This window comes from Astyanax mexicanus, chromosome 3, assembly GCF_023375975.1.
Source record: "Astyanax mexicanus isolate ESR-SI-001 chromosome 3, AstMex3_surface, whole genome shotgun sequence".
NCBI classification, from domain to species: Eukaryota; Metazoa; Chordata; class Actinopteri; order Characiformes; family Acestrorhamphidae; genus Astyanax; species Astyanax mexicanus.
This window is the reverse complement of record NC_064410.1, coordinates 64366980-64389176: the sequence shown is the minus strand read 5'-3', so window position 1 is coordinate 64389176 and position 22197 is coordinate 64366980. Positions and strand designations below refer to the sequence as shown.

The window sequence follows — 22197 nt, the reverse complement described above, 5'->3', positions numbered from 1 at the left end:
AAACAATTATATATATATATATATATATATATATATATATATATATATATATATATATATATATATATATATATATATATATATATTCATTTTGCTGTACGAACATTTCAAATATCAAGTGTTTTTGTAAAAGTAGCCCCATACGAAAAACATATTTAAATAGGTATATTTTATTTTATATAATTTTATGTAGTTGTTTAAAATACATTTAGAATTTTAATATCTGAAATATTTGCAAAGGCATGTATCAGATATATTTTTGCAAGACCAATATTTTACTTACAAAATATAGTATATACGTGGGTTTAAATAAACGTATGCGTAAATAGCGTTTTCCAAGACATCAAAGGACGCTTTACAATCCCGTTTTACACACAACCCTCAGCCCTCATCCACTCACATACCGGTAAGAACCACAGACAATCGCATAAATGTGTAAAGATGTTTATGATATATGTATTCTACATACATTTTAGTGCGTGAAATGTGTTTTGGAATGAATTGCAAAATATTTAACTTAAAAGTAAATGTGTGTATTTTTTCCCACGTGGATTTCTAGGTCTATTAAAATATGTTATCAATTTAGTGTTATTTACAAACAAATATAAAAGTCAACTATTTGTTCAGTGTTCTAATGAATCAATTATTAATCCTTAAGAGCTACTGATAGAATTGAGATTCGAACCCAAGCCTGCGAACACGCAAACATAAATTTTTACACACATATCTCACTGAGCCACTTGACTGTAAGGTCTGAACTCATTTGTATTTTTTAAAATGTACTGGAAATGCTAATATTTGTTGTTAATAGAATCTGGCTTTACTTAATATAAATATCCATAATAGTTTTGGTTTTAATAATTACGTACAGTTGTTAATTCTTGTAATATTATTGACAGTTACGTCAATTACCAAAGTACAAATATTTTGTAATCTTACTTACACATTTTGATTAGCTATAATTTACTGAAGTAATTATTTTTACATTTTCACACAATTGTCTGAATTTTCTATCTGTATTTAATATTTTAAAATAGTCATTATAGCTTTTAGGAAAAAAAAGGTTTTGGGGAGCAGTGGTGCACTATAGGACTCTGTGGGCATGGCTAAGCATTTGTTCTTAACGTCTTTATTTTTTCTCCTTACATTACTTTTACTTTTATACCTTAAGTAGGTTTGGAACCAGTACTTTTACACTTTTACCTAAAGAGTAAAACTCTTGGGTTGATACTTTACCTATTTTTAAACACTATCTATACTCATATGAATGTGAATGTGCATACATTTGACATTGTATTATTGATACTGATATTATTCAAATAATAGTTAATAGCGGTCACAACTTGTACATTTTAGCATACTATTGTAAAGTTTGTTGGTTTTTGCACGTTTCCTCCTAGATAGTTAATTTCCCCTTTGGGATCAATAAAGTATCCATCCATCCATCCATCCATCCATCCTGTCCCGTTAGTTCAATGCTAGACTCACACTTGAACTGAAGCATGTTTGCTTGTCTTGGAAACTTTAAAGCAAAGAAGAATAGACAAGAATGATAAACTAATTGAATCGATAAAATGAATGCTAGGGACTGGCATCTTCTTGTGTTCTCAAAATATTTTTTTTCAACAACTGAATATTAAAATGTAACATATACATATAAAATATACATGTAAAATGGAATTGAAAATAACAATCAGACACACTTGATTACTACGATTCACAGCCATTTATTGGATGTTATTAAGACAGACTGCCCGTCAAACAAACAGAGTTGGGCTGCTTATCGGTACTTCTCAGAGAGAGCCAGGGCCACCGCAGAGAGGAACTTGTCCATGGCCACGTGCACCTCAGGAGTGAAGTCGCTGGGGAACTGGATGGCCAGAACCACGAGCAGGTTGTGGGACAGGATCTACAGAAAACAAGGTTCTGATTAGAGCACTGCAGGCAGAGGAAGAAAGCAGCAATGGGAGGAACCAGGAGGAACCGGACCTACCTTGAAGTTGGCGGGATCAACACGCAGCTGGAAAGCGTGCAGCTCGCTGAGGGTGAGCAGACCGTTGGTCAGGTCGTCGATTTTGCTGACGGCCTCCGCCACGCCAGACATCACCGTTTTCCCGTGCTTCCTCACAGGGGCGGAGCCGGGGCTCAGGTCCTGCCAGTGGGAGAAGTAGGTCTTGGTCTGCGGGTAGACGACCAGCATCCTGTGTGGACACATCCAGAGAAGATACACGTTTACATGCAGTCTGACCATCCGTTAATAATCCGAAAAAACAGATCAATCAGAATAAAAAATAATAGAAACATTGATTGAACAAAGCGGACTGTCCTTAAAAAACATTTTAGTGGAATACAAACGACAACAAAAGCACCTGTATTTGGTTGCATTTCCAATCGGAACATGTAAGTACATTTGCAGAATGTACAGGACAAGAGCAAAACGAATTGTGACTGGAATAGAGACACTCACAATGCTCGTCCAATAAAGATTTTTAAGTAATGCCGGGGAGGTGCCTGTCAGTTTTTAGTAGTGCCAGGGAACACTTCTTAAAACCCGTCCGCATGCGCGGAAGCAATGTTTTTTTACGTTTCTACTTGTTTTGTGGTAGTTCTACTTCATTTTATTGGGTGCATTCAACAACCTGAGCCCTCAGTCTTTATGTATTTTTCGTGTGAGTGTTACAAATGTGTAGCACGGTTTGACATAGCACAATTCGACAGAACAAGATGCCTGTCAGCTTTTAGTAGTGCTGGCGACGTGCCTGGCACTGCTGGGTCGATAAAAAGTGGCTGGCGGCTGGTATCTGATCTGCTGAAATGTGTTTATTTTTTAATTGTGCTCCCCTAAATAAAAGACATCACATATTTTAATGTAATAAACGCGCAATTTAATAACAAAAAATACTTATTTTAACAAGTGTAGAAGCTCATTTACTTTAAGAAAATGTAGCTGGATAATTTAGTGAAATTCTGATATAACGAATAATGACACAGACGCTGTTGAATATCGTGTACACATAATCAATTCAGACTAATTTTGTAAATCTTGTAATCGAAATAAACTTGATTGGAGAAAATATTTGCAAAAATAACCATACTTGTAAAAATAAACAGTGATTTCTATACTTATCTGTAAATGATCGGTGGCTGCATCCTTTTCAGATGTAAAAACTGACCAATTGATTATACAATAAAAAAAACTGCATCTACATCCGCATTTTTTGGGTAAGATTGAACAGCATTGCTGTAGAAGAAAAAGAAACCCTACCTAGCCAGAGCATCAGCGCCGATATTTTCAGCTTCAGGGGCGATCTTATCCCAGAAGCCCTTGATGGCGTTCTTGTCCTTGGCAGAGAGGCTCATGATCAGAGTGGTTTGGAGAAACTTCTGTAAGAAACTCAAGGGAATCGCCCATTTATACCACGACCCAAAGTCGGCACACCCGAGTCCCACCTCGAATACCTGATAACTTGGAGGCTTTCCAGAGATGGGAGATTAGATTACACTGCTTCTGTCAGTCAAAGATAGACTTACATTGAAGTTTGTGGGGCAACATTCAGATTATTTGCTATTTAGAAAATGTGTCCCCCTCCCAACAATGAATTTAGTGGTGATTTTGAAAAGTGAATCAATGTTGATATGGCACAATTGTTTCAATGTCATACCTACAAACTTTAATAAACTATAGCTTACTAAAAGTAGAAAATCCTGTGATTAACAGAGTGTTACCAATAAAATTACATTACTCTAGTAAAGCTAAAAAAACAATACAAAAAAGAAAAACTAATAGAACATAAACATGGTGTTAAATTAATAAGCAGTTACTGCAAATAGAAGTAAAACACTTTTTCATCCCTCCATCCGGAATATGAAATATAAGGTTTTTTGGTTACAAGGTACCAATCTGTACCTCCTGCTCTTGGGAAAGACTTTTGTACCTTTGAGTACAAGAAAGTATATACTTAGTTTTTTAGTGTGTACACAGTTGTTGGCATATATATATTGTTTACTTGAAATGTTTTAATTTTAGTTTCCGCCAAAAGAAACATGTCATAGATTGTCTTTAAAGATATTTTTAGAAATATATTTTCATATTTCATGTTTGTTTGGTTCCTTATTTTTTTCTTACTGTAATAATCCAGATGAATAAAATGTTATAAATCACTTTTTATCAATTAAAACTCAAAACAAATCTTAATTGTTAAATATGTCAAGATATCAATACTTCCAAATAATGGGTTTCTGAAAATTTGCTTGTTATCAAGAAGAAGTGAAGTTCTGTGGAAGGGTAGATACCAGGCTATTTCTGTCTTTTTCAGATAAATAAACCTCTTAACAACATCATTGCTGCTCAAATTAGTCACACTAGATACTGAAAGCATGTTTATAAATATAGTAAAATTATGCAATAAAGTACATTTTGTTACCTTTACATTTTAGTGTATTATTTAAATGTCTGGCGTTACACAATGCAATACAGTGTATTCAAATTTAAATACAACAGTGTATTATTTTATGTGCTGTCCAGCTAAATAGTATTGCTTCAACTAACCTACAGCACCCATTAATATAAGTGTACATTTAGTGAAATCAGTATTCACTGAATTAAAACCAATTCATTTTAATTTAAACCAGCAATATGCTTGGTGATTTAACCCTTAACAGACCAAGATTTTTTAACAATTGTCTACTTGACATTGCACCACTAAATCTTTAAGGTTTCTATTTAAGCATTACATTAAAAAAAACTTTCATGTTTGATAAGGAACGTTACTGAAAATTATAATATTAATTGTAATAGAAAAAAATATATATTTAAGTAAATGTAAATAGGTTATTTTACTGCAGACAAAAGGGGTTTTATATCACCTACACCTGTAGCCTGTATACGAGACAAGGCATCGGCACTTTGGTTGCCATCGAAGTTTTCTATACTTCTAAAACATATTTCACCAGAATGAGAATCTGTATTTTGTATTTTGTGTTTATTTAAACTTTAAGTTCGCTAAACCCCGAATTTTACCCAAGATATATTCTATCTACTTACACCAAACTCATTGAAAACAAAATATGCATAATAAATATATTTAACTTAAGTAAGCAAATCGCCTAGCTTGTTTTCCATTTTTTTTACAGTACATAACAGTAACTAAGCAGAATATTAAATTAGTTAAATTAGTTTTTCACAGTTCACATATCTCTAATCAAACACCTTTACCCCACCCAACAGGAGACCCAAGCCATATCTCTGATGTTGACCAATCCCCGGGTTTGGGAGGGGTAGACTTGTGGATATATAAGGTATGGCTCAAAACCGTTAGTTTACAAGATTCTTCTTCTACAGGACAAGTAGAAACCTCAAAGTCAGCACCATGGTTGAGTGGACCGATTTCGAGCGCGCTACCATCCAGGACATCTTCTCCAAGATGGATTACGAATCCGTTGGACACAATGCCCTGGCAAGGTATCAACTGTCTTTCTTTAGTATCTTCAGTCGATACTTGTGTAAACTAAATTATTTCTTCGTAATTGTAAAGTTAATTTGATTTTTTTATGTTTTCAGATGTCTTGTGGTGTACCCCTGGACGCAAAGGTACTTCGGCAATTTTGGAAACCTGTACAACGCCGCTGCCATCATGGGAAACCCCAAGGTTGCCGCTCACGGTGTAGTTGTTCTCCACGGTCTGGATAGAGCTGTGAAGAACATGGACAACATCAAGGCGACCTACGCTGAGCTCAGTGTTCTGCACTCCGAGAAACTGCACGTGGATCCCGACAATTTCAGGGTGAGTTCTGCTGGTTAGATCCATCATATCTTCAGTTAGTGAAGTTTTCATTAAGTCTGTCGTTAATTCCAGGCGTTTAATCGTCTTTATTCTTTATTCTACAGCTGCTGGCTGACTGTCTGACCATCGTCGTTGCCTCCAGACTGGGCACTGGCTTCACAGCTGATGTTCAGGCAGCTTTCCAGAAGTTCCTGGCTGTTGTAGGCTCTGCCCTTACGAAACAGTACCACTAAACTCTGAATAGACTTCAACTGACGGAGAAGACCATCAAACGTTCTTGGTTTTACAAAGGAACCTGTACCTGTCAGCTAAACCGAAAATAAAGCTTATAAAAATATACGCATGGCTTTGTTTTTTGTGTTTAAATATTGATTAAATTGCACCACTTTGCTTCTACACTACAATAAACATTACCCGACAACCAATCCGACATTATAAATGATCGACGAACAAATTGAGAACTATCCTGATGGCTAATGGTATACTACTCTAATTCCTTTGGACTATTGGTGCACTTAAAAGGTAATATCAATGGATTGAATCCAGATTGGTCATATGTTCATAGTTACTTCCAACCCCACAATGTGATTGACGTTGCAGTTGTAAAATTATAGCACGATAATGGCATTCTAACTTAACCTATTGAAGTATTACTAAACCAAATGTACACATAACCGATCATAACAAAACAGCGGCGTCATAATAATACAAGTAAATTACTGCAAGCACGAGTTACATTTGATATAAAGCTTTAACTATATTTTCTGCAGAAATTTTAGAGAATTAAATCACAAAAACAATAAAACCAAACGAAACAGCCGCATTATAATTATACAAGTTCAAGTTTACCAATTGAGTTATATGGTTGATATACAACTATTTTACCTCTCACAATGTTGATGAACTAAAAGATAATTTATGTTGCGCCCTTATATTAAAATCTAATAATACATAACCATAAGGGACTTTCAAAGAAGCCACGAAACAAACCACTAAAATAATTAATATTTTGGTTCAATAAAAACATACTTTAGTAAAAAAGATTTGATTTATTTTAATATTTAATTTTTGTTAGAAATATTTATTAATATGCAGTCTTTCACAGAATTATTAATGTACTTATCTTTATTTTTTATAATTATTTTGTCGCATATTTTGCCAAGCATTGTATTTCTGCATTAAGTTCATATTTATTTTCCACTTTTAAGTCATATTTATGCAAAGTAAAAATTAAGTCTTATTGGTTCTAACGTTATGTTAATTTCTATTGCCTTATGTTTCTCTAAACCCACAGTATTAATTTGGTTCTTATAGCCCTTCTTAACATTACCACATTGAATCCAGTATTTTATTTTGGACAATGTTCTTAAGGTTGTATAGTAACCCATGATGAATGGACTAAAAGAAACGTTACAAAATGTTTTAGATTAAAAACAAACTTTTTTCCACTTACCTACATTTTTTATTTTGTTTACTATTCTTCTCGTGTTATTCTCATTTCTTTACTTTAAAAAAGTGGGTAACACTTTACAATAAGGTTCTTAAATAACAGCACTTATGACAGTAATAAACTAAAACTTGTTAAATGGTTGAGTAATATCTGAACTAATTATTATTTGACACTAGTGAAGACATTAATAAACATTATTAGACATAAGTACATTTTAATGCTTAAGAATATTGTCAATAATAATGATTTGAGTCATTATTTAAACATTTGTAATTATTAATAATGTAATAATTGCTGAGACATTTTGTAATAAGTGCGGTTAACTAATGTATGCTTATTGCAAAGTGTAAGGAAATATTGCACAGGGGGTAAGAAAGCATTAAGCTAAAGACCAAGAAGAATCTTAGTCAAGACCTATAACTAAGTTCTAGTTTTGCGTTTTTCATTATTAGTCTATATTATACATTCGTTTACTGATCATTTCTATTGTATTATTTTATCAAACGATTAAATATTTTATTATCGGAATATGTCAAATTATGTAGATTCACACAATAACTCTAAAGTCTCATCTACACAAATGCTACTAACGTTACGTTTGATTTGTTGGTTAAAATATTTGTTGAGATCTCTGTAAAAAATCAGTGTACTGAAAATACCGCATTTCGTATAATGTATTAAAAACTCATGTTGGTAAATAAGAACTATTCGGATAATCTGAACAATAAACATTACACACACACTTGATTCATACGATTCACAGCCATTTATTTGATCTTATGAATTAAGACAGACAGCCTGTCCAAACAAACAGAGTTGGGCTGCTTATCGGTACTTCTCGGAGAGAGCCAGGGCCACCGCAGAGAGGAACTTGTCCATGGCCACGTGCACCTCAGGAGTGAAGTCGCTGGGGAACTGGATGGCCAGAACCACGAGCAGGTTGTGGGACAGGATCTACAGAAAACAAGGTTCTGATTAGAGCACTGCAGGCAGAGGAAGAAAGCAGCAATGGGAGGAACCGGACCTACCTTGAAGTTGGCGGGATCAACACGCAGCTGGAAAGCGTGCAGCTCGCTGAGGGTGAGCAGACCGTTGGTCAGGTCGTCGATTTTGCTGACGGCCTCCGCCACGCCAGACATCACCGTTTTCCCGTGCTTCCTCACAGGGGCGGAGCCGGGGCTCAGGTCCTGCCAGTGGGAGAAGTAGGTCTTGGTCTGCGGGTAGACGACCAGCATCCTGTGTGGACACATCCAGAGAAGATACACGTTTACATGCAGTCTGACCATCCGTTAATAATCCGAAAAAAACAGATCAATCAGAATAAAAAATAATAGAAACATTGATTGAACAAAGCGGACTGTCCTTAAAAAAACATTTTAGTGGAATACAAACGACAACAAAAGCACCTGTATTTGGTTGCATTTCCAATCGGAACATGTAAGTACATTTGCAGAATGTACAGGACAAGAGCAAAACGAATTGTGACTGGAATAGAGACACTCACAATGCTCGTCCAATAAAGATTTTTAAGTAATGCCGGGGAGGTGCCTGTCAGTTTTTAGTAGTGCCAGGGAACACTTCTTAAAACCCGTCCGCATGCGCGGAAGCAATGTTTTTTTACGTTTCTACTTGTTTTGTGGTAGTTCTACTTCATTTTATTGGGTGCATTCAACAACCTGAGCCCTCAGTCTTTATGTATTTTTCGTGTGAGTGTTACAAATGTGTAGCACGGTTTGACATAGCACAATTCGACAGAACAAGATGCCTGTCAGCTTTTAGTAGTGCTGGCGACGTGCCTGGCACTGCTGGGTCGATAAAAAGTGGCTGGCGGCTGGTATCTGATCTGCTGAAATGTGTTTATTTTTTAATTGTGCTCCCCTAAATAAAAGACATCACATATTTTAATGTAATAAACGCGCAATTTAATAACAAAAAATACTTATTTTAACAAGTGTAGAAGCTCATTTACTTTAAGAAAATGTAGCTGGATAATTTAGTGAAATTCTGATATAACGAATAATGACACAGACGCTGTTGAATATCGTGTACACATAATCAATTCAGACTAATTTTGTAAATCTTGTAATCGAAATAAACTTGATTGGAGAAAATATTTGCAAAAATAACCATACTTGTAAAAATAAACAGTGATTTCTATACTTATCTGTAAAGGATCGGTGGCTGCATCCTTTTCAGATGTAAAAACTGACCAATTGCTGTAGAAGAAAAAGAAACCCTACCTAGCCAGAGCATCAGCGCCGATATTTTCAGCTTCAGGGGCGATCTTATCCCAGAAGCCCTTGATGGCGTTCTTGTCCTTGGCAGAGAGGCTCATGATCAGAGTGGTTTGGAGAAACTTCTGTAAGAAACTCAAGGGAATCGCCCATTTATACCACGACCCAAAGTCGGCACACCCGAGTCCCACCTCGAATACCTGATAACTTGGAGGCTTTCCAGAGATGGGAGATTAGATTACACTGCTTCTGTCAGTCAAAGATAGACTTACATTGAAGTTTGTGGGGCAACATTCAGATTATTTGCTATTTAGAAAATGTGTCCCCCTCCCAACAATGAATTTAGTGGTGATTTTGAAAAGTGAATCAACGTTGATATGGCACAATTGTTTCAATGTCATACCTACAAACTTTAATAAACTATAGCTTACTAAAAGTAGAAAATCCTGTGATTAACAGAGTGTTAACAATAAAATTACATTACTCCAGTAAAGCTAAAAAAAACAATACAAAAAAGAAAAACTAATAGAACATAAACATGGTGTTAAATTAATAAGCAGTTACTGCAAATAGAAGTAAAACACTTTTTCATCCGGAATATGAAATATAAGGTTTTTTGGTTACAAGGTACCAATCTGTACCTCCTGCTCTTGGGAAAGACTTTTGTACCTTTGAGTACAAGAAAGTATATACGTTAGTTTTTTAGTGTGTACACAGTTGTTGGCATATATATATTGTTTACTTGAAATGTTTTAATTTTAGTTTCAGCCAAAAGAAACATGTCATAGATTGTCTTTAAAGATATTTTGAGAAATATATTTTCATATTTCATGTTTGTTTGGTTCCTTATTTTTTTCTTACTGTAATAATCCAGATGAATAAAATGTTATAAATCACTTTTTATCAATTAAAACTCAAAACAAATCTTAATTGTTAAATATGTCAAGATATCAATACTTCCAAATAATGGGTGTTTCTGAAAATGTGCTTGTTATCAAGGAGAAGTGAAGTTCTGTGGAAGTGACCTCCCCTAAGGGTAGATACCAGGCTATTTCTGTCTTTTTCAGATAAATAAACCTCTTAACATCATTGCTGCTCAAATTAGTCACACTAGATGTCACTAGATGTCACACTGAAAGCATGTTTATAAATATAGTAAAATTACCTTTACATTTTAATGTATTATTTAAATGTCTGGCGTTACACAATGCAATACAGTGTATTCAAATTTAAATACAACAGTGTATTATTTTATGTGCTGTCCAGCTAAATAGTATTGCTTCAACTAACCTACAGCACCCATTAATGTAAGTGTACATTTAGTGAAATCAGTATTCACTGAATTAAAACCAATTCATTTTAATTTAAACCAGCAATATGCTTGGTGATTTAACCCTTAACAGACCAAGATTTTTTAACAATTGTTTACTTGACATTGCACCACTAAATCTTGAAGGTTTCTATTTAAGCATTACATTAAAAAAAAACTTTCATGTTTGATAAGGAACGTTACTGAAAATTATAATATTAATTGTAATAGAAAAAAATATATATTTAAGTAAATGTAAATAGGTTATTTTACTGCAGACAAAAGGGGTTTTATATCACCTACACCTGTAGCCTTTATACGAGACAAGGCATCGGCACTTTGGTTGCCATCGAAGTTTTTTATACTTCTAAAACATATTTCACCAGAATGAGAATCTGTATTTTGTATTTTGTGTTTATTTAAACTTTAAGTTCGCTAAACCCCGAATTTTACCCAAGATATATTCTATCTACTTACACCAAACTCATTGAAAAAAAAAATGCATAATAAATATATTTAACTTAAGTAAGCAAATCGCCTAGCTTGTTTTCCATTTTTTTACAGTACATATAACAGTAACTAAGCAGAATATTAAATTAGTTCAATTAGTTTTTCACAGTTCACATATCTCTAATCAAACACCTTTACCCCACCCAACAGGAGACCCAAGCCATATCTCTGATGTTGACCAATCCCCGGGTTTGGGAGGGGTAGACTTGTGGATATATAAGGTATGGCTCAAAACCGTTAGTTTACAAGATTCTTCTTCTACAGGACAAGTAGAAACCTCAAAGTCAGCACCATGGTTGAGTGGACCGATTTCGAGCGCGCTACAATCCAGGACATCTTCTCCAAGATGGATTACGAATCCGTTGGACACAATGCCCTGGCAAGGTATCAACTGTCTTTCTTTAGTATCTTCAGTCGATACTTGTGTAAACTAAATTATTTCTTCGTAATTGTAAAGTTAATTTGATTTTTTTATGTTTTCAGATGTCTTGTGGTGTACCCCTGGACGCAAAGGTACTTCGGCAATTTTGGAAACCTGTACAACGCCGCTGCCATCATGGGAAACCCCAAGGTTGCCGCTCACGGTGTAGTTGTTCTCCACGGTCTGGATAGAGCTGTGAAGAACATGGACAACATCAAGGCGACCTACGCTGAGCTCAGTGTTCTGCACTCCGAGAAACTGCACGTGGATCCCGACAACTTCAGGGTGAGTTCTGCTGGTTAGATCCATCATATCTTCAGTTAGTGAAGTTTTCATTAAGTCTGTCGTTAATTCCAGGCGTTTAATCGTCTTTATTCTTTATTCTACAGCTGCTGGCTGACTGTCTGACCATCGTCGTTGCCTCCAGACTGGGCACTGGCTTCACAGCTGATGTTCAGGCAGCTTTCCAGAAGTTCCTGGCTGTTGTAGGCTCTGCCCTTACGAAACAGTACCACTAAACTCTGAATAGACTTCAACTGACGGAGAAGACCATCAAACGTTCTTGGTTTTACAAAGGAACCTGTACCTGTCAGCTAAACCGAAAATAAAGCTTATAAAAATATACGCATGGCTTTGTTTTTTGTGTTTAAATATTGATTAAATTGCACCACTTTGCTTCTACACTACAATAAACATTACCCGACAACCAATCCGACATTATAAATGATCGACGAACAAATTGAGAACTATCCTGATGGCTAATGGTATAACTACTACTCTAATTCCTTTGGACTATTTGTGCACTTAAAAGGTAATATCAATGGATTGAATCCAGATTGGTCATATGTTCATAGTTACTTCCAACCCCACAATGTGATTGACGTTGCAGTTGTAAAATTATAGCACGATAATGGCATTCTAACTTAACCTATTTAAGTATTACTAAACCAAATGTACACATAACCGATCATAACAAAACAGCGGCGTCATAATAATACAAGTAAATTACTGCAACCACGAGTTACATTTGATATAAAGCTTTAACTATATTTTCTGCAGAAATTTTAGAGAATTAAATCACAAAAACAATAAAACCAAACGAAACAGCCGCATTATAATTATACAAGTTCAAGTTTACCAATTGAGTTATATGGTTGATATACAACTATTTTACCTCTCACAATGTTGATGAACTAAAAGATAATTTATGTTGCGCCCTTATATTAAAATCTAATAATACATAACCATAAGGGACTTTCAAAGAAGCCACGAAACAAACCACTAAAATAATTAATATTTTGGTTCAATAAAAACATACTTTAGTAAAAAAGATTTGATTTATTTTAATATTTAATTTTTGTTAGAAATATTTATTAATATGCAGTCTTTCACAGAATTATTAATGTACTTATCTTTATTTTTTATAATTTTTTTGTTGCATATTTTGCCAAGCATTGTATTTCTGCATTAAGTTCATATTTATTTTCCACTTTTAAGTCATATTTATGCAAAGTAAAAATGAAGTCTCATTGGTTCTAACGTTATGTTAATTTCTATTGCCTTATGTTTCTCTAACCCCACAGTATTAATTTGGTTCTTATAGCCCTTCTTAACATTACCACATTGAATCCAGTATTTTATTTTGGACAATGTTCTTAAGGTTGTATAGTAACCCATGATGAATGGACTAAAAGAAACGTTACAAAATGTTTTAGATTAAAAACAAACTTTTTTCCACTTACCTACATTTTTTAATTTTGTTTACTATTCTTCTCGTGTTATTCTCATTTCTTTACTTTAAAAAAGTGGGTAACACTTTACAATAAGGTTCTTAAATAACAGCACTTATGACAGTAATAAACTAAAACTTGTTAAATGGTTGAGTAATATCTGAACTAATTATTATTTGACACTAGTGAAGACATTAATAAACATTATTAGACATAAGTACATTTTAATGCTTAAGAATATTGTCAATAATAATGATTTGAGTCATTATTTAAACATTTGTAATTATTAATAATGTAATAATTGCTGAGACATTTTGTAATAAGTGCGGTTAACTAATGTATGCTTATTGCAAAGTGTAAGGAAATATTGCACAGGGGGTAAGAAAGCATTAAGCTAAAGACCAAGAAGAATCTTAGTCAAGACCTATAACTAAGTTCTAGTTTTGCGTTTTTCATTATTAGTCTATATTATACATTCGTTTACTGATCATTTCTATTGTATTATTTTATCAAACGATTAAATATTTTACTATCGGAATATGTCAAATTATGTAGATTCACACAATAACTCTAAAGTCTCATCTACACAAATGCTACTAACGTTACGTTTGATTTGTTGGTTAAAATATTTGTTGAGATCTCTGTAAAAAATCAGTGTACTGAAAATACCGCATTTCGTAATGTATTAAAAACTCATGTTGGTAAATAAGAACTATTCAGATAATCTGAAAAATAAACATTACAGACACACTTGATTCATACGATTCACAGCCATTTATTTGATCTTATGAATTAAGACAGACTGCCCGTCCAAACAAACAGAGTTGGGCTGCTTATCGGTACTTCTCGGAGAGAGCCAGGGCCACCGCAGAGAGGAACTTGTCCATGGCCACGTGCACCTCAGGAGTGAAGTCGCTGGGGAACTGGATGGCCAGAACCACGAGCAGGTTGTGGGACAGGATCTACAGAAAACAAGGTTCTGATTAGAGCACTGCAGGCAGAGGAAGAAAGCAGCAATGGGAGGAACCGGGAGGAACCGGACCTACCTTGAAGTTGGCGGGATCAACACGCAGCTGGAAAGCGTGCAGCTCGCTGAGGGTGAGCAGACCGTTGGTCAGGTCGTCGATTTTGCTGACGGCCTCCGCCACGCCAGACATCACCGTTTTCCCGTGCTTCCTCACAGGGGCGGAGCCGGGGCTCAGGTCCTGCCAGTGGGAGAAGTAGGTCTTGGTCTGCGGGTAGACGACCAGCATCCTGTGTGGACACATCCAGAGGTCACCCTCAGCAGTGAAGAGACAGTAACGTGTAGAAGAACCAGAGAGAAGAGATGGAGGAATCTAGAACCTACCTAGCCAGAGCATCGGCGCCGATATCTTCAGCTTTAGGGGCGACCTTAGCCCAGAAGGCCTTGATGGCGTCCTTGTCCTTGGCAGAGAGGCTCATGGTTACAGAGTGGTTTGGAGGAACTTCTGTAAAGAAAACCTTCAAGAAGAGTCGCCCATTTATACTACGACCCAAAGTCGGCACACCCGAGTCCCACCTCGAATACGTGCCAACTTGGAGGATTTCCAGAGATCAGAGATTAGACTACACTGCTTCTGTTGGCTAAAGATAGAGTAACACTGAAGTCTGTAGGGTAGCATTTAGATCTTTGCAAGAAATGTTTACTTTTTGTACATTTCTGCATTTTACACAAACTGATACAAATGCAATTAAGCGAAATAACTGTCCAATCATAAGCTTAATTCTTTTTATTCTTTTCTGCCACCATTATTCATTGTTTTTTGTGACTGTCAGAAATAAAACAGAAAATAACCAACTTTCTCTTTCACAGTTTACACACTAAGAAAAATAGGTACAGATTTCTACTTAAAGGAGTACAGAGCTTGTATATTAAGGTACAACAGAGTAACTTTCAGTGAAGTCTTTGTTTGTACCCATGTTTTTTTGTACCATCAAAGATTATAAAGATTATGAACATTATCATTAACTGAATATATGTCAAGAACTTAATGATCCACAATTTTCTGGCGTTCAAATGAAAAATGAGTAATTAAAGTACATACAGTTTATTAGTACAGTGATACAGAATACTGAATATACCTTTTGGCTGGATACATGGTACAAATCTGTACTTCCTGCTGTTAGGAAGACTTTAAACTTTATAGGGAACATCTGACCCTGTAAAAACAATATTATTCCTTTGCAGGTATGATTATGAAAAGTGTACCTTGGAGTACAATAATGTGCTTATATCATACCTCTGTTTTTTTACAGTGTACATTGCTTTTATTTGTTTTACATTAAATTGGTTTATTTGAGCAAGCTTTTTTTCTATGGTTTACAGAAAAGGTTACAGATATTTCTCCTTATTGTTCAGACAGTATTGTAATTCCGACCAGGTACTCTTTTATAAGATTTACAGGTCAATCTAAAAATATTTTTAAGGATGCTTTGCTTTTGGAACTGTAACTGTAATCTCAAATGGGTTTATTCATTTTATTTGTTGTGCATATCTTTTTTTACAATTATACGGTAACATTAACAATTTTAAGATTGTTAATGACAGTTGAAAAAAAAAACAGTCCTGTCAGATTTATAGTATGGTTAAACATTTTTAGAATGGATTGAATACCATCATTCAGAAATCATTAAACCACTATCTCATACAATAATTTGTTGGCAAATGTTTATAGGTTACGTAATTTCTTTTGTAGATTTGATTTGTTACAATCTTATCTAAATACAACAAGTTAGGACTTTAAGGTTAGGCTGCTGGAGCTGATCAAGTTGTTCCAGTCAGCAGGTTTGTTCTTTTATATTCTAACTTCAATTGCTAACCAGTCACGTAAAACATGTAAAGTCTTGCTTTAAACATGTGCTCATGATTCCTATTCCTGAGAAATTCAATGTACTTTGTCTTAGTGGATGCAGACCTGTAGCTCTCACTTCTGTTGTTATGGAACTGTTAAAATTTCATCTTTCTGAGATAGGAATAGATATGTATTATTTTGCTTATCATGTTAATTGATTGACCAAGGATGCCGCATTACTTTGTCTACATTCTTACTTGCAACACTTGAAGGCACTGGTACTCATGCACCTTCTTTGTCTTTGGACTGCATTTCTGCATTTAACACAATATTACCTTCATGGCAAGGTGAGAAGCTTGTGGCAATGTATGTTTACCAGTCTGTGTGTTACAGTATTCTCGATTTTTGTCTAATTGGAAGCACGTTGTCAAAATTAATAGATCTCTTTTTACTTCTAATATTCTCAACACAGATAGCCCTCAGCAAAGTAGTGAAGTAACTAACTACAAATACCTTACTTACCTTATTTAGTTACCTTACCCAAGTAGAAATAACGGTAGCAACGTACAGTAACTAGCATAGCACAGGGTTTACAGTAGGTCGTCCTTTTCTGCTGCAGACATCTGAAATATGCCCTGTCCAGGGATATACACCTGATTACGCTCACAAACTTAATTGTATTTTTGGGGAGTTTTGTGTGATAGACCAACACAAAGTAGCAAGTAATTGTGAAGTAAAAAAAACTTCAATTTTTAAAATAAATATAAAATGTTTTGTGCACTTTTATATTTAACTCCCTGATACCCCTAAATAAATTCCAGATTCTGGATGTGCACAGCTGGTAGAGACATACCCCCAAAACATTTGCAGCTGTAATTGCAGTAAAAAGTGGTCCTACAAACTACACTTTCCATAAACAACAATAATAGAAAATTAACACTATTATAAGATGTATACAAGGATATGGACATATAAACAATGCAAAAAGTATAGAAAGTATGAAGGTAATCATGGGGAGTGAATCAGAACTTGATGATCACCAATTGTTTAGCAGTTTATCTAAAAATAAGATAAAGGGCTTCCACAGGTGCAGTATATTGCTGTAATTTTTTAAGGAAACCAGATATGACCATTCACCCTATTACACTGCTCCTGCAACAAAATAAATATTTTTTAACACAGTTGCTATTCAGAATATTTAAACTATTTAATTTTACTGTAAAGAGCCATTTGATACAAAAACTAGTGTCTAGTAACTAGTGTGACCAAGCCTTTGCACACCATTGTACTTATTCTGGCAAGTTAACCTTTTGACCCTCCTATTATGTTCATTTGTCAGAAACAGTAATGATGTTCCCAGGTCATGTTGACCTGTCGCATGTGTAATGGAAAAAATTCTAACAAACAGTGTGAATATTTCATTACTTACTCTATTGCTAATTATGATCAATATTATCAATATTTAGTGCAATGGTGTTCCTTACCTCTAACAGGTAATGGTTAAATTAGGATAATTTACTTGTTTTTAACATTTTTTATGTTTCACTACTTTATGACTTATGAAAGACAGTAGTTTTACACAACATTAAAACATAACATTTTATTTTTGCACATGTTGGTTGCAAATATGTGAGATGAACCATTTTCATATTATATGTTGATTACTCTTAAGGCAAGCAAAAGAAGTTTCATACTGAAAAAATACTTTTAACTATTTTTCCTAGATCTTCAAACTTCAGGGCGGGTCAATTTGACCCATAACATAACATGGGGGTTAAGAAATGAAATTAATGTATTGTGTTTTAAAAAATTATCCTGTCTAAGCAGCACCACATAGTTTACCTGGTATTTGAACTTGTACTGCCTCACTTGTGTCTGTTGTTTAAATGCATTGCATTAATAGACTTACACAAATCACCTAGGTAAAAAAAATATTTAATCCAAAAATGTAAGTAGTATTCTATAACTGCAAACCTACCAAGACATGGCAGCAGTGGAAGCCCACCGCAAGACTTAAAAACTGTTGTTCACACTTTCCCTTCAAAGGAAACTTAAGGAAAATCACCATAACAGTCCTATATAACATCACAATAAATTATTTTAAAATCGAGTTGCTATCCAGAATGAAATGATAATGCTTTTAAATTTGCCATTTGACTAAAATTGAGTGATTAGTGACCAATATTCCAAAGGAATTAAAGTAGTAGTTACACAATTAGCCATCAGTTTTTCCATATGTAATTTTTTTTTTTTTTTTTTTTTTTGGGATAGTTTTCAATTTGTTCGTCGATCATTTGTAATGTCTGATTGGTTGTCGGGTAATGTTTATTTTAGTGTAGAAGCAAAATAGCGCTGTTCTCTCAATATTTAACCAAAAAAGCAAAGGCATCAGTAAATTTTTATAAGCTTTATTTTGGTTTATCTGACAGGTACAGGTTCGTTTGTAAAAACAAAAACGTATGATGGTCTTCTCCGTCAGTAGAAGTCTATTCAGAGTTTAGTGGTACTGTTTCCTGAGGGCAGCGCCTACAACAGCCAGGAACTTCTGGAAAGCTGCCTGAACATCAGCTGTGAAGCCAGTGACAAAAAATGAGTGATTAGTGACTATACAAATAAAGAAATATATTATTGATTTTTAATTCTTTAAATATTTAAACGGTATGATTAGACTGACAGATTAAAACATATACATACATATCTGGATTAAAGTATTTAAGATGCAGATTGACCAATAATTGTAACTGTAATGCATTAACTATCAAAAGGACTATTTGCAATATCAGCTTTCTCTTTTTTTCATATTTTTATAGAATCCATTGTGTTTTTGGTTAATACCATGTATTACTGTCTTTTTGCATTAAATAAATAGTTTAAAACAACAAAGAAACACACCAACACAGAAACGCAATGTTAAAATTCTGAACAACTTTATTTAGCTTTAACTGACAGATACAGGTTTGTTGTTAAAACCAGAAACGTTTGATTGTCTTCTCCGTCAGTTGAAGTCTATTCAGAGTTTAGTGGTACTGTTTCCTGAGGGCAGCGCCTACAACAGCCAGGAACTTCTGGAAAGCTGCCTGAACATCAGCTGTGAAGCCAGTGCCCAGTCTGGAGGCAACGACGATGGTCAGACAGTCAGCCAGCAGCTGTAGGATAAAGAATAAAGACGATTAAACGCCTGGAATTAACGACAGACTTCATAAAAACTTCACTAACTGAAGATATGATGGATCTACTCAGTGGAACTCACCCTGAAGTTGTCGGGATCCACGTGCAGTTTCTCGGAGTGCAGAACACTGAGCTCAGCGTAGGTCGCCTTGATGTTGTCCATGTTCTTCACAGCTCTATCCAGACCGTGGAGGACAACTGCACCGTGAGCGGCAACCTTGGGGTTTCCTATGATGGCAGCGGCGTTGTACAGGTTTCCAAAATTGCCGAAGTACCTCTGCGTCCAGGGGTACACCACAAGACATCTGAAACCATAAAAAATCAAATTAACTTCACAATTAAGATATAATTTAGTTTACACAAGTGCCGACTGAAGATACTGTAAAGAAAACAGATGATACCTTGCCAGGGCATTGTGTCCAACGGATTCGTAATCCATCTTGGAGAAGATGTCCTGGATGGTAGCGCGCTCGAAATCGGTCCACTCAACCATGGTGCTGACTTTGAGGTTTCTACTTGTCCTGTAGAAGAAGAATCCTGTAAACCAACTGTCTTCGGTCGCAGCTTATATATCAACATGTGCGCCCCTCCCAAACCCCGGGGATTGGTCAACATCAGAGATATGGGTTGGGTCTCCTGGCGGGTGGGGTAAAGGTGTTTGATCAGAGATAAGTGAACCGTGAAAAACTTTTAAGTAATTTAAATAAGTTGGAATTTCAATGTAGTTTATTGTCTGCTTACGTGCATTATGTATAATTCATTTGAAAAGGCAGCAAGGGGATTTACTTACATTATATATATTTGTCTGCATATTTTATTTTATTTTATGGAGTTTGGTTAAAGTAGCATACATCACGTTCATATCTGTTCTTTACAACTATATTAGTGAACATATAATCATGCGCAATCACAGGTAGGATTACTTTCAACACAAAGAAATTGGAGTTTAGTGAACTTCCAATGTAATTTAACAAAAGGCAACCCAAGTAATTTCTTTAAAGTTAAAAATCACCAAGCGTATTGCCTGTTTAAATGTTGATTCAGTGAATACGGATTTTTACTTTTTAATGTAAGGTACACTTACATTACTGCGTGCTCTAGGTCAGATTGAGTAGTAATATTTACGTGAACAGTTTTCTTCATGTTAAAGAGATTTTTTACGTTATTAATGCATACCAGTATCAGAAAATCAAATTGACACACACATATTAGATAAGAATTTCAATTCAATTTTTCTATTTACCTATATCTTTAATAGCAGTGCGTACTGTCCAAACAATAAGAAGAAATGCCTGTAACCTTTATAAGCCACAGCTAAAAAAAAAACGTTGCTTAAATAAATAAAAACAATTAATGCAAACTTTTAAAGAGTATCAGTTTGTGTAAAATGTAAAAACAGGTACAAAAAGTGAGCAATTGTTCCAAATATCTAAATGTTATCCTGCAGACTTCAGTGTTACTCTATCTTTAGCCAACAGAAGCAGTGTAGTCTAATCTCTGATCTCTGGAAAGCCTCCAAGTTGGCACGTATTCGAGGTGGGACTCGGGTGTGCCGACTTCGGGTCGTAGTATAAATGGGCGACTCTTCTTGGAGGTTTTTACAGAAGTTCCTCCAAACCACTCTGTAACCATGAGCCTCTCTGCCAAGGACAAGGACGCCATCAAGGCCTTCTGGGCTAAGGTCGCCCCTAAAGCTGAAGATATCGGCGCCGATGCTCTGGCTAGGTAGGTTCTAGATTCCTCCATCTCTTCTCTCTGGTTCTTCTACACGTTACTGTCTCTTCACTGCTGAGGGTGACCTCTGGATGTGTCCACACAGGATGCTGGTCGTCTACCCGCAGACCAAGACCTACTTCTCCCACTGGCAGGACCTGAGCCCCGGCTCCGCCCCTGTGAGGAAGCACGGGAAAACGGTGATGTCTGGCGTGGCGGAGGCCGTCAGCAAAATCGACGACCTGACCAACGGTCTGCTCACCCTCAGCGAGCTGCACGCTTTCCAGCTGCGTGTTGATCCCGCCAACTTCAAGGTAGGTCCGGTTCCTCCCGGTTCCTCCCATTGCTGCTTTCTTCCTCTGCCTGCAGTGCTCTAATCAGAACCTTGTTTTCTGTAGATCCTGTCCCACAACCTGCTCGTGGTTCTGGCCATCCAGTTCCCCAGCGACTTCACTCCTGAGGTGCACGTGGCCATGGACAAGTTCCTCTCTGCGGTGGCCCTGGCTCTCTCCGAGAAGTACCGATAAGCAGCCCAACTCTGTTTGTTTGGACGGACAGTCTGTCTTAATTCATAACATCCAATAAATGGCTGTTAATCATCTAAATCAAGTGTGTCTGTAATGTTTTTCATAATATCTGAATAAATCAAATTTTACAACATGCGTTTTTAGTACATTACAAAATGCGGTATTTTCACTACAGCGATTTTCACACAAACAAAATATATGACCTCAAACCACATTTCGCCAACAAAACAAACGTACCGTTAGTAGCATTTGGGTAGGTGATATATGTTAGTGTGAATCTATTATCATAATAACAATAATAAAATATTTAATCGTAAGATATAAAATACAAAAGTTTAGCAAACGAGTAATATAATGATGGAAAAGGTAAAATTAGAACTAAGGTATAAGTCAAGACTGAGATTTTTCTTGGTCTTTAACTTAATGCTTTCTTACCTTCTGTGCAGTATTTAACAATTTGAAATAAGGATCATTAGTAAGTGCTGTTATTTGTGACCCTTATTGTAAATCGTTACCTAATATTTTATAATAAAGACAAA

The 22197-nt window shown here is 35.4% G+C and overlaps 7 protein-coding genes across 8 annotated transcripts; 3 read left to right on the top strand and 4 right to left on the bottom strand.

The window, feature by feature from the left end:
• Window positions 1–1711: 1711 nt before the first annotated feature.
• On the bottom strand, window positions 1712–3396 carry LOC111196760 (hemoglobin embryonic subunit alpha-like). Its single transcript, XM_022686118.2, has 3 exons — window positions 3266–3396; window positions 1994–2201; window positions 1712–1909 (listed from the first exon to the last, which is right to left on the bottom strand). The coding sequence occupies exons 1-3, from the start codon at window positions 3358–3360 to the stop codon at window positions 1781–1783; spliced, it is 432 nt and encodes a 143-aa protein (XP_022541839.1). The 5' UTR covers window positions 3361–3396; the 3' UTR covers window positions 1712–1780.
• A 1907-nt stretch (window positions 3397–5303) lies between these two features.
• On the top strand, window positions 5304–12331 carry LOC111196758 (hemoglobin subunit beta-2-like). 2 transcript variants are annotated; one of them, XR_007438129.1, is made up of 4 exons: window positions 5304–5461; window positions 5561–5783; window positions 5888–6078; window positions 12294–12331. XR_007438129.1 is itself a non-coding variant. In XM_022686117.2 (3 exons), exons 1-3 carry the CDS (start codon window positions 5370–5372, stop codon window positions 6014–6016), a joined length of 444 nt encoding a protein of 147 aa, XP_022541838.2. In that variant the 5' UTR covers window positions 5304–5369; the 3' UTR covers window positions 6017–6122. The 2 variants fall into 2 exon arrangements, 1 of the variants encoding a protein (XP_022541838.2); XM_022686117.2 differs by lacking the exon at window positions 12294–12331 and having other exon boundaries at window positions 5888–6122.
• On the bottom strand, window positions 7981–9606 carry LOC111191633 (hemoglobin embryonic subunit alpha-like). Its single transcript, XM_049475625.1, has 3 exons — window positions 9474–9606; window positions 8262–8469; window positions 7981–8187 (listed from the first exon to the last, which is right to left on the bottom strand). Exons 1-3 carry the CDS (start codon window positions 9566–9568, stop codon window positions 8059–8061), a joined length of 432 nt encoding a protein of 143 aa, XP_049331582.1. The 5' UTR covers window positions 9569–9606; the 3' UTR covers window positions 7981–8058.
• Window positions 11531–12331, top strand: LOC111191629 (hemoglobin subunit beta-2-like). Its single transcript, XM_049475622.1, has 3 exons — window positions 11531–11670; window positions 11770–11992; window positions 12097–12331. Exons 1-3 carry the CDS (start codon window positions 11579–11581, stop codon window positions 12223–12225), a joined length of 444 nt encoding a protein of 147 aa, XP_049331579.1. The 5' UTR covers window positions 11531–11578; the 3' UTR covers window positions 12226–12331.
• Window positions 12332–14192: 1861 nt separating this feature from the next.
• Window positions 14193–14925, bottom strand: LOC111191636 (hemoglobin embryonic subunit alpha). The gene is made up of 3 exons (XM_022667175.2): window positions 14786–14925; window positions 14484–14691; window positions 14193–14399 (listed from the first exon to the last, which is right to left on the bottom strand). The coding sequence occupies exons 1-3, from the start codon at window positions 14878–14880 to the stop codon at window positions 14271–14273; spliced, it is 432 nt and encodes a 143-aa protein (XP_022522896.2). The 5' UTR covers window positions 14881–14925; the 3' UTR covers window positions 14193–14270.
• A 4230-nt stretch (window positions 14926–19155) lies between these two features.
• Window positions 19156–19974, bottom strand: LOC103027764 (hemoglobin subunit beta-2). The gene is made up of 3 exons (XM_007238199.4): window positions 19820–19974; window positions 19501–19723; window positions 19156–19396 (listed from the first exon to the last, which is right to left on the bottom strand). The coding sequence occupies exons 1-3, from the start codon at window positions 19909–19911 to the stop codon at window positions 19268–19270; spliced, it is 444 nt and encodes a 147-aa protein (XP_007238261.3). The 5' UTR covers window positions 19912–19974; the 3' UTR covers window positions 19156–19267.
• Window positions 19975–21008: 1034 nt separating this feature from the next.
• LOC111191628 (hemoglobin embryonic subunit alpha) lies at window positions 21009–21736 on the top strand. Its single transcript, XM_049475626.1, has 3 exons — window positions 21009–21143; window positions 21238–21445; window positions 21530–21736. The coding sequence occupies exons 1-3, from the start codon at window positions 21049–21051 to the stop codon at window positions 21656–21658; spliced, it is 432 nt and encodes a 143-aa protein (XP_049331583.1). The 5' UTR covers window positions 21009–21048; the 3' UTR covers window positions 21659–21736.
• The last annotated feature ends 461 nt before the right edge of the window (window positions 21737–22197 follow it).